Source organism: Quercus lobata, chromosome 5 (genome assembly GCF_001633185.2).
Source record: "Quercus lobata isolate SW786 chromosome 5, ValleyOak3.0 Primary Assembly, whole genome shotgun sequence".
Classification (NCBI taxonomy): domain Eukaryota; kingdom Viridiplantae; phylum Streptophyta; class Magnoliopsida; order Fagales; family Fagaceae; genus Quercus; species Quercus lobata.
The window spans coordinates 3,427,539-3,439,100 of record NC_044908.1 but is presented as its reverse complement, the minus strand read 5'-3'; the positions used below and the strand labels follow the sequence as shown (position 1 = coordinate 3,439,100).

General features: G+C 33.4%; 1 protein-coding gene across 3 annotated transcripts; it reads right to left on the bottom strand.

The window, feature by feature from the left end:
• Positions 1-2,252: 2,252 nt before the first annotated feature.
• On the bottom strand, positions 2,253-6,577 carry LOC115991975 (peroxisomal (S)-2-hydroxy-acid oxidase GLO4-like). Of its 3 annotated transcripts, none has more exons than XM_031115987.1 (12): positions 6,482-6,577; positions 5,695-5,841; positions 5,492-5,616; positions 5,362-5,408; positions 5,213-5,290; positions 4,936-5,060; positions 4,716-4,773; positions 4,515-4,550; positions 4,137-4,206; positions 3,597-3,697; positions 3,154-3,258; positions 2,253-2,677 (listed from the first exon to the last, which is right to left on the bottom strand). In XM_031115987.1, the coding sequence occupies exons 2-12, from the start codon at positions 5,835-5,837 to the stop codon at positions 2,498-2,500; spliced, it is 1,068 nt and encodes a 355-aa protein (XP_030971847.1). In that variant the 5' UTR covers positions 5,838-5,841; positions 6,482-6,577; the 3' UTR covers positions 2,253-2,497. The 3 variants fall into 3 exon arrangements, with proteins under 3 accessions (XP_030971847.1, XP_030971848.1, XP_030971849.1); XM_031115988.1 differs by lacking the exon at positions 6,482-6,577 and adding an exon at positions 6,134-6,154; XM_031115989.1 differs by lacking the exons at positions 5,695-5,841; positions 6,482-6,577 and having other exon boundaries at positions 5,532-5,598.
• Between the last annotated feature and the right edge of the window lie 4,985 nt (positions 6,578-11,562).

Here is an 11,562-nt window from a genome sequence, read left to right as displayed (position 1 = left end):
TTTATCTGCACTAGAATGTCCCAGCAATTTGATCGGTAGGATATGGGCTTAGATAGTAGATTTGGAAGCACTGATACATACATGTTTTGGAATTTTTGCTGTTAAATTGAAGTTTTGCAATGATTTATGACTGTTATGCTACTATTTGAAAGTAGAGTAATAGACAATTTCTAATAATGTCCACTTTCATTAAGTGTTTTCACTTTTTCCATGTTGAGAGATATCAAAACGTTGTTTTCTTCCATTGTTGTTATGCAATTACTTGGTAGGATGTCAATGTCTGTTTCGAAGCCATTTAAAATAATAATCATGGAAAGAGTATTCCACTTTACTTGCATTTTTTAGTTCTTTCTACCATATTGGGAAGATCCCTGATTTACTAAAGTCATACTTTTTTTATTTCAGAGAGGCTCCTCATAACTAGAGCGCATGCACAGGATTTGATATCTTTGGATGGCAAAAAAGTTTGTAATTATTGAACTCGGAGAAGATAGCTCCAGGTTTGGGTCTTTACCAGTCACGACTTCAAGGAATCTGTCATCATCATCTTCGGTATTCTTTTCAGCGAATCAGTCACCCTTCTTCTCTCCTAGATCACCAACATGTCATTTATCAGAATCCAAACAGTCCAACATTCAATGTGATGGCATTCGTTCAAGTATTGATCCTCTTAAACTTTATTAGGATGAAAATATGCAAAGCATAATGGAAAGGAAAGTACGTCCTGTTAGGAAATTTTTTTTAATTATATCCAATTGACTTGCAGAAGATGGAAGATATGGTAATGCAATTTGTAAATCAATTATCAAGCACTCGTTTAGAGTTTGATTAGCTTGTCATTTTTTTTTTCTTTTTTTTTTCTGATTTGCCTGTCGTTTTTGGTCGTTGTTCACATATCTATGGAATGGAATGGAAATTATTATAAAGTTGTAACTTAAAAAAAATTATTTGAAAAACCAGAACCAAATAATTAATTAAAGGTGTATAATGATTGGTTTCTAAGAATTTTCTACAATAAAATATATTTAGTTTTGTACAAATTTATTTTAGAGAATAAAAGTATATACTATAAAGAAGTGATAAGTGAGCAATTCAAAGTATTTTAGAACTTAACAATAAATAATGTTTTTTTTAATACTTTTATTTTAAAGAATTTTAACATATGATTTATGCTCTTTATGATTACTTTATAATAGAAATTAGAACGAGTTTAAGATTTATATTTTTTAATAAAGTCAAATTTATAATAAGTACTCTTAAGTCTTACCCTAAATATGACTTTTTCTATTCTAAGATAAGTGCACCGCAATGGAGTGGAACAAATATTAAATAGACCGAGCTAGACAAAATCGACCGAACTAGACAAAAATAGATTGACTGAATTAGACTGAATTAGTTTATTTCTATTAGTATTTTTATTTAAAATGAAATAACATTTTTGTTATAAAATTTTTTTGTAGGCTATGAAATTATATATATATATATATATATATAATTATTACATGTATCCCGCCGTACTCGTATTGTAGATTTTTTTAAAAATTGACATGTCGCCATTCCGTACCTGTACCTCGTACTTGCATCAGGTGCTTCCTAGCTCCTCACTAGAAAATCACCAACTCACACAAAACAAAGTCAAAGCTTCTCACCAGTCACTTCACACACAACTTCTGAGAGAGAGAGAGAGAGAGAGAGAGAGAGAGAGAGAGAGAGAGAGAGAGAGAGAGAGAGAGAGAGAGAGAGAGAGGAGAAGGTGGTATGCGTGACTGGAGTTTCGAGATACATAGCAGCATGGCTTGTGAAGCTCCTACTCCAACGTGGGTATACTGTAAAAGCTACAGTTCGTGACACAAGTCAGTGTTTTCTCTCTCTCTCTCTCTCTCTCCAATTTATATCAACCTGTTACTATGTACTGAAAATATAGGCCCTGTATTGTGTATCCATTTCAAAATTCATTCTTTCAGATTTCCTTTTTTGGATCTAATCATGATTTTATTTTTATTTTTTGGATTGAATTTGTAAAGTTTAATCTTTACCATGAAATGGACGAAATGGTCAATGCATATACCTATCAATATGGTTATTTTGTAGTTGACTTTAGGAGAAATGGAAAATGGCATATAGTTTGGTTTGGCCTGACTCATCCCCGACATGAAATTGATGTATGGAATAGAAAATATCAATCCTTAAACTCCTAGTACAATTTAAGAGTAGGAGAACACAATGGGTTCTGAACCCATATCTTTAACATGGACTTCAAGGTTCCACATATAGAACCACATTTATTTATACAATAGACACACATATGGCAGAAGATAGTAGTCATGGTCCCATTCCACTATCTACATGCCAACTTGATCATTGAGGAAATTTCAACATATTCCACACCTATTCACAGTGACTTATTGTTAACAATGTAATTACAAATGTATAACGTATCATTAATGATCTGAATCATTTTTCTTTAGGACATTGTCCTAATGCTACAAATATTTTATTAGAGCATTGAATGGATTTTTTCATGCTCTGTCCTCACATGGCTTCTAGTAATATCTTTCACACTAGGACAGCCAGATAGTGCCATGGTGAGCTCAAGCTCATCCTTCAGCATTTGGATGACTTTTCTCACCCCATATTCCCCCTTTGCTGCCAGCCCATAGACTACAGGCCTTCCAATCTGCAATAATAAATATATAGATTACAATAGAGTTTAGAGAGCTTTGACCAAGAATCATAAAATTTTCAGAGGTTTTTAAATGTCAGCACTGACTTTGGGATGGAGAGAAAAGCAAAAATTGAGTGTTGGGGATTAAAACTACCAAGGTGTGTCACTCCCAAAGCTATATCCAACTTAAAAGTTTTTTATTTGCACATGCAAGTTAGACGGAAGTTAGACAATAAGTTGAGAAAAAATGGCAATCTAGAAGCAGAGTACGATAGAGCTGCTTCCCAAAAAGGCATCAGTTGGATTCACTGACATTCATTGACAGTTGAAACTCACATAAAAGCAATTACACAAGCGCATGAACAAAAAATACTACTTGTTCTCTTTATATAGCAACCACATGGCAGACATTGCATGTGAAGAAATGGTGTAAGAGAAGATTCATAAGTTAGTTACATGAATTAAATAGTTTGGGGTGGAGAGCTTACAAGGACGGCTTGTGCACCAAGGGCTAATGCCTTGAAGACATCTGTTCCTCGCCGCACTCCTCCATCAAGGAACACAGGAACTTTCCCTCCAACAGCATGAACCACCTGTAACCACAAGATGCCTAAATATCCACAATTGATGATTGAACTTTGGCATGCCAAAGAGCATAGTGTAACTCTACACAAATCCAGACAGAAAAGTCCTATGCAGGAATGCATGGCCATGTATGTGTCTTGTATTAAATTGCTAAAATTTCATACAAATTTGAATGTTAAGGATGTCTAGCTACGGCATTACCTCATACAAAACTTCCCTAAACCCTAATACTTTTAACATCTATATTAAAGGAGGAGCACAGAGATGCAAAATGTAGAATGTGTTTACACCTACACACCCAATGAGAATAATATTCTTATGCTAAGCAGTAGAGATAAAACCTCACCTCTTCCAGAACAGTAATGGTAGCAGGAGTGTAATCAAGCTGGCAAGCCCCATGATTAGAGACAACAATCCCAGCAACACCTACTTCTGTCGCCTTTATTGCTGTCCATGACAGTACATCAAATGTTTAGGATATTTGAATGTTGAACAGAAAGTAAAGCAACCATGACATTCAAGGATCTGAGTAAATTATCAAGAGCGTGAAAAGATGCAGAATTTAAAGTGATTTACATAAAAATGTTTGACAGAGCAGATAGAGGAGGTAATTGTGAGAAAAAATCACACAATCAGGATGATTGACAGGCCTCCTATACTTGAAATTCCAAAGATAAAAGGATGATTAACTGAAATTTTCATTGAAAGTTTAAAGTTTCAAAGGCAGAGAATGTTCTTCCTGTTACTAAGGGAAGGAAAAAATAGGGAAGATGCAAAATATAGATGTGAAAATCAGTAATAAAGCTTGACCTTACCATCTTCCTGAGTAATAATAGTGATAGTATAATAATGGTAAGATGCAAATATCATAAGATAGAGATCCTACCATCTTCCCGAGTGAGTACTCCCTTGATTAGAATTGGCAAGTTTGTTATAGATCTTAACCATCCTATGTCTTGTGTATGTTGTGACACTTTAGTTAAACTCATAAGAATGTAAGAAACCATGGCCCTTGCACACACCCTCAGCAAGCAAAAATAAAAAGTGAAACCATATAAGCACTTCCAATGGTATCTTATGTCTCAACCTTTACATTATAAAAGCACCATACACAGAACACTAAAATCAGTGTTACAATGAGTAAAACAACTAGTTTTGAAAATTTACGCAGAAGGGGAAAAAAAACTATTTTCCAAGTAAAATCTTCCAAACATTTTTGTAACAGCACATTAAGAGGTAAGCAGAATAGGTTACTCATTTATACCCTCCAACACAAAGAAGCATCAAGGGTCCCTACACCCTGCAGAAAATTTGATTCAGTGAGTAACAATAAAAGCTTTAGTTTTAAAATTTTAAAAATAAGATTAAAACTTCGGTTAACATGCATACATGTGTACATTTTTTAAAATCCAATGCATCTGGCACATTTCAATGTGGCAACTGGGAGTTACACTATTTCACTCACATTGTTCACTTCAGTTGATACAAGGCCTTCAATATTCTTTAACGGCGGTACAATCATTCTGCAGAACTTATTACAGTCATATTTCAAATAAGATTTGAGATCAAGCCTATTCTGTTAGCATGAAAGGAACATAAATACCATTACATGGAGAACTTTATACCCAACTGTGAAGGGAATATAATGATTAGTGTTGGAAAAAAATAAAGGAGATAATATCTACTTGTTCTTTATGTCTGCCTCCCTTCGACCAAGCATGGGAACATCAACTGTCAGCACAATAGCCTTGTATCCATTTCTTTCAACTCTCTGAACTAGCTGAGTTGCTACATCTCGGTTCTTATATACCTATTCCCAGATGAATATCAGATTACAGTGTGACTTGCTAACAACAGGATCACCAATACAAAGAAAAAGAAAGCAACCAAAAGAAAGTGTTGCTGCTAAAGAAATATACATTTCATTAATGAAATTATAAGAGCTAAAGAAGGATTGAATACATATAATTGAAAAAACCGAATGGCATTGCAGCTGGAAGCAACCTCCTCGATAGTGCAGGAAGACACGGAGGACAAAACCTGCAATGAAAAATAACTTACAATTCACGAAACTTAGTAAGAAAAATAGCTCCATATTTAAAAATCAATACCATTATAGTATTAGACGCAGCTGCTGCTCTGGCTGTGGCAATCCCTCCTAGAATAATCACAACGAGCAAGTAAATAAGAATCCAAATAAATTTCAACAGAGACTGAGAACTCTTCCAAGAAGATTTGGACCTTCTGGATGTGCCAACTTATGCATAGCAGATGGAGCTACCATGATTGGCGCTGAGATTTTGTATCCCAGTACAGTAGTTGACAAATTTATTCTGCTTACATCTACAAGAATTCTAGGCCGGAACCTGAGAAGCAGTGGAAAATGATCAGGAAATTATTCTAGCCAGTTTACAGCAAAAATCACCGACTTAGCAGCAGCATACGTTATTCTGCGAAATGCTTCCACATTCTCTTTTAGGGTATATTGATCCTCGGCTCCCCCAGAATAGTAGTCATAATACATTTTTGGAAGAGCTTGCCTAGCCAATTCTTGAAACTCGTTAACATTAACGGGTTCACCCTCCATTATCCTGGATACGTGAGCATTAATAGATGGATTACTTTCCAGTGATTTAATACTAGATGCATTCTGAAGAGACTACACCATATAAAGACATTGATTATGATAGTATCAACAATGGCAAGAATTTCTTAAAATTCGTGATACTCCTGTTTAAGGCCTTAAAACTTTTGCTTGCCCTTGCTTATATTATGATATAGCCACAGGCCAGCTTGAGGCAAAGTTGGGTTCCCAAGCAAATCTAAGTTTCTTGCACAAAGTAGTATGACTTTGATGAATCATAATCAAAGCCATTCACATACTATGTACTGGCTATTGGCCATTCCTCACCAGTCACCACCATTTTAAGCAAGTCAATCTACAATATTGAAAATATTCACATATAAATATTCATATGGATTAGTAAGATATCCAAGAAAACTTTTTTTTTTCTTCTTTTCTGTGTTTATTTCATGATCTACAAAGTACTGTAGAGCATAAAGATTCAACATGGTACTTACATAAGCAGAATCAAAACCATTTAAATGCCTGAAATCACTTCAAAGCAATCAATACCAATAAAAAACATGATGACCCATTAAAGTATTAATATTAATTACTAATCAAAAGATGGTCAAGCAGACCATGATCAAAATATAAGCAGCACTTACCTACAAGAACTGAGATTGAAAGTCCCCAGAGTTATTACAATCTGAGCAGCCACTGAAGGAAAAGTGTATTGAGTTGGACTTCCTACTCAAAAGAGTTAAAATCTCAATTGAGTTAAATATGTCAGTGGGCCAGACTCTAGAGAGGTACTAGGAGTGGCGTAATTTGCACAAATGGCAAGGTTATAATTGTCATTGTGATGAACAAAGTCGTGTTAAAACCAGACTCTGAAATTAGGCAGCCTCAGCTGGATTCAACCCAAGTTCTGTTCATCCCATATTTGAGTATTGAATAATAATCTCAATGATAATTTCTAAATTATTTTTGTTATTATGTAGAATTAAATGGTAGTTTATTTAAATATATTGATTTTTAAACGGGTGTCCTAAAGTTAATGAGTTTTTAATCTATATATATTGTTGCAATTTTAATGTGGTTTCCTTCCCTTCGTAAATTTGGATTCTTTTTTTTTTTTTTTTTTTTTTTTTTTTTTTTTTTTTTTTTTTTTTTTTTTAAGGTTTCTATGTAGGCACTAATTTGTGAGCCTTTGATTTACAGATAAATTCAAAATTTGCTAGGAAGTTTTAGATAATAATTTTTTTTGGGGTTCCATTAGGGATTTCAAGTGTATTTGAAAGTTTAGGGAAAAATAAGAAATAGGTATGATTTTTTTATGATTCATTTATGGTGGGTTTGTGCATTAACTTTAGATTTTGGGAATTTCTCTGCAAATTTAAAATTTTTCATTGAGAATGAATTTGGGTCTAATTTAGAGGTGGCTTGGTGTTCTTGAGCGTAAATTTGGAAATGAACTGTGAGTATGTGAATATAAGGTCATACCTTGGAGATTTTTCATGATTTGCTTGAGTATTGGTTGTGGGATTGACATTGAACTTGGACTTGGTCCTAGCCATTTGGTATATAATTTTGAAAGACAATTTCAAGCTTTGTGAATTAGAGGGGTTGATGTAGTACAAAGATGCAAAGACAATAGAGTGTGCAATTGAATGGGCTATCTTAATTGATTCCCTTATTCCCTGCAGAAATATACTCCTAAGGTTGGCCACAGCCATCACTTGCAATGTTGAGGTTGAATTACTTGAAATAGAGATCATGTCTATTGATGAAATAGAGAAGCAGAAACAAAGCAAAAAAAAAGCACTATTATAACAATTAGCCTTTTCTGTTGTTCACCGCCACTGTTGTATAAGCATATAATTCTCCTTGAAGCCAACATTTTATGGCTTTTCATGCTTAGCAATTCTTCTTTTGATGTAAATAGTGAAGATCAAAATCTTATTGCTTCTAATAGGAGGCATCAATATGTTTCTAATTTGTATATTCCATTATTCTAAATATTCTTTAGGTACTGGAAATATTGCTTCCCTCTATTACAGCACCTCTAGATTAACCAAGTTCTATTTCTTGGTTATATATGCTAAGTGTTTGACAAAAGGCCTCTAAGAGCAATTGGTTTTACTTGACATTTTTGCACTTATGTTAGTTTACAAGCCTGAACAGGTGTTGGGACTATAGTATAGATGAACTGTCATAAACTATTTGATGATGACCCACTAAGTTCTGTATTTATGTTTATTTACTTTTATTTATCGCAATAATCATAAATATCTTAGACATTGTACCTGAGGTGTGCATTTTTGCATTATGCAAACTGGGGATACGCTGTCTTGGTTTTGAATAGTGGAAATATAATTATTTGGACTATCTAATGTGTTCATTCCCACACCTTTTGATTTATGTTTGGATTGTGCATTCTTGGTTTTATGCTAAGTTCTAATTTTAGAAATTTTCTTGAAATTAATAATTTTTAAGATTTTTTTTTTCCAATTTGTGGGTTATTGGTTTATAAATTGATATAAATCATGTCAAATGTCAAAACTCATGTACAAATTAGTCCTCAAATCTCAGTTGGTTACATCCTAAATGTAATTCCTCATTATTCAAGTTGGCTTGGGCTGCATATATATATATATATATATATATATATATTTGGATTTAGAAAAATGCAAGATTATTTAGTGGCAAAGTATTATTAGAGGAGGCTATGCTATATCTGTTCAATTGTAAAGTGTTTAGTTTGTCATGGGTGTAATTTATTGGGTGGATTCAAGTTGTAGTAATTTTAATACTATTTTATCAAAAAGTTGCTCTCTTCCCATGTTTCTGTTTTCTTTGTACATTAAGTCATGTTTTTCTCTTTATGATGTTAGGCATAAAGAAAATGCAAGTTAAATTCTACTGCAAGTCTCTAATATGTCAATAGACCTTCACATCTATGCTTTCTGTTGCTGACTTCATTAACATAACAAAGCTGTTTGGAAGTAATCTTTAAGTTATGATATGATGAGTGGAATCATATTTTACATTCAAAGATGTTTTTTTGCCACTCTTCACACGCATCATTTGATCAACTTGAACTAAAATTCTTGCTTGCTTAATGTTGATTTTTATTGACTACAACCATAAAATAAAGGACAACATGGTCCAGCCTAGAAGGTTGCCATTGTAGCTCTTTCTAAAACCAAAAAAAAAAAAAAAAAAAACACATTTTCTCTTTTAATTTTCCCCCCATAAAATCTGAAATATCTATGATAAGAGAAGTTAGACAATATATGTGATTGATGATAGTATTAACAACTATGTATGATATATGGTACCTCCAATGCATAACGAATGAATATTAAAACTTCATTTTCATGGGAGTATTGATACATTTGCAATTCAGTATTGTTGTTGACAGTACAATATCACTTTTCTTCTAATGCATGCATAAGTTTAGTTTCCATGTATAATATATTTTAGATTGTGTTTAGCAAGGAATGATGAAAAATTAGCTGTTTGCAAGGATTGTGGAGCTAATGTTTGCATCAATTATAAGATGGAGGATTTTGTTAAAAGGGTGAAGGAAGAAACTGGTGGAAAGTGTATTTTTTTCTAATATTAAAACCTCACTTTTCTTCAACTATGGATTAGTGAAACTAAAGGATATGATTATTATTTTGTTAAGTGGACATTTTCATAGGGAGTCTTTTTTACTGTTTGTTATTGTCAAGGAAGTTAATAAGTAATTTTCTTTTTCAAGGCATATAAGCTGCACTTTTAGGAGTATCTAGGGTACCATGGAAAAGAAAGAACATTGCTAAGGGCCTAAAAACAACTTTTTGTTGCTGTTTGGGGCCATGTTTAACTTTACCTTGAGGTGAAAAATGAGACTACATCATACAAAAGTACAATCTTTTTGTAGAATGTACAACAATATAGAGATACGACCGTATACAGTTATGGAGATTTCCATCCATGAGAAGTGGAAGCATACAAGCATAAACAAATTATTTTCGTATTTATTTGTATGTGAGTTTTTGTTGTTATATCATTGCAATTTTAATGTGGAAATTGTTATATGAACCTATGAGATAACCCCTCAAATTACTATTAATCTTGATTTATTTGTTCATATATACTCTAGAGATAACATAGATAATATTATATCATGTTAATATGAAATTAATTGACATTTTTTAATTTATTAGTACTTAATAAAGAAAATAAATATGTATAATAATTAAAATAAAATTGCCAAACTTTCCTGTACATAGCACGAGTTAGCGACTAGTTATTATATATATAAAGAGAGATGCTACGTCTACAATATTTTTACAACAAATCACAGGTGGTTAGCTGTTATTGGTTCAAATTTGAAACTAACACTAAGATTACATTTTTGCCCTAACAATAACAACCAGTAACAACCTGCCACTTAGGATTTGTTGTAAAAATGTTGTAGACATATCATTTCTCATATATAAAACCGAAGTCTCTGCTGACACCATAATTTTTCACATCAACACAACACAATATTTAAAAAAAAAATTAATTAAAAGCACCATTTTTCTCTCCAAAATAAAACCTGATACTTATCTCTTCTTCTTTTGAATAAAACCTGATACTTTATCTTTAAAAATAAACAAAACCCGATAGACATAAACATAAACTCAGCACGCAGGTTGTCTTTCTCTAAGATCTCTCAACGCCGATCAACTCTATTTTTCTTCCATCTTCTTCTTCTTCTTCACGCAGCCCCATCACAATTTTCCACCTCTTTTTATTTATTTATTTTTCTTTCAAATTCTTTGTTGATTTTCCTAACAGCAACAATGACCAATGGACCTAAACCTTCAATCTCTCTGGCCTTGCTTTCACACCCAAACACAATAGTGCCGTGAACACTCTTATTAGCTACGTAAGTAGCTCAGTTTTGCTAAACCTTCAATTTTTTAATTGTGGGTTTTGTTCTGTGTAGGCCTTTGTTTGTTTCTTGGGAAAGTTTTATTCAGTTTTAGTTTTATTTTTCATCATAGGTTTTTTTTGTGTGTTCTGCTATCTTCGATTTTTAGATCCTTTCAGTTGCTGCCATGTAACAACCCAAGCCACATCTGCGTTATACCTCAAAAGGACTAGTCACAATTAAGCTCCTTGTAGTTGTTAATAAAGCCCAGATTTACCTAGTAAATACCCGATGTGGGACTCATCACACATTCACACACATCATACAATCAATCAAATTAGGGAATCACAATCTCCCCCACTAAATCCCTATCGTTCTCGTTAGGGCCCATTTTGTGGGGTAGAGCCATGCCCTAGCTGGAAGTGTGGGCCCCACACGCGAGAACGCGTGTGCTTGTAATGGGGGTGGATTGTAGTGACCCAAAAAGGGGGGTCTTACATTCCACGGAATCCCACATCGCCTAGGGAAGCACATGAGAATGTGTTTATAAAGAATAACCTCCCTCTAATGTGTAGAGGCCTTTTCCCCAGTGCAACCTGGGGAAGAACAAACCATGAGGGGTATGGGTCCCAAAGTGGACAATATTTACACAGTTGGGGTGGGGTCGTTACATGCCGTTTCTGAAAAACCAAAGGCAGTGTATTTAACACAAGGTGAGTTTTTTATTCTCTTATTAGAGAAAGTTTGGTGAGATTTTTTATTTTTATTTTTATTTTTTAAACCTAAATCGTTCATAGCTAAACCTGCAAATTTCATAAGATTTGTTTTTTTAGTTGC

Excerpts from the sequence above, each read along its gene's own strand:
- LOC115991975 (XM_031115987.1), bottom strand. The coding sequence starts at position 5,837 with ATGGAGGGTGAACCCGTTAATGTTAACGAGTTTCAAGAATTGGCTAGG. Across the intron at positions 5,617-5,694 it reads GAAGCATTTCGCAGAATAAC|GTTCCGGCCTAGAATTCTTG; the intron begins GTATGCTGCTGC and ends ACTGCTTCTCAG. Across the intron at positions 3,259-3,596 it reads CCATTACTGTTCTGGAAGAG|GTGGTTCATGCTGTTGGAGG; the intron begins GTGAGGTTTTAT and ends TTGTGGTTACAG.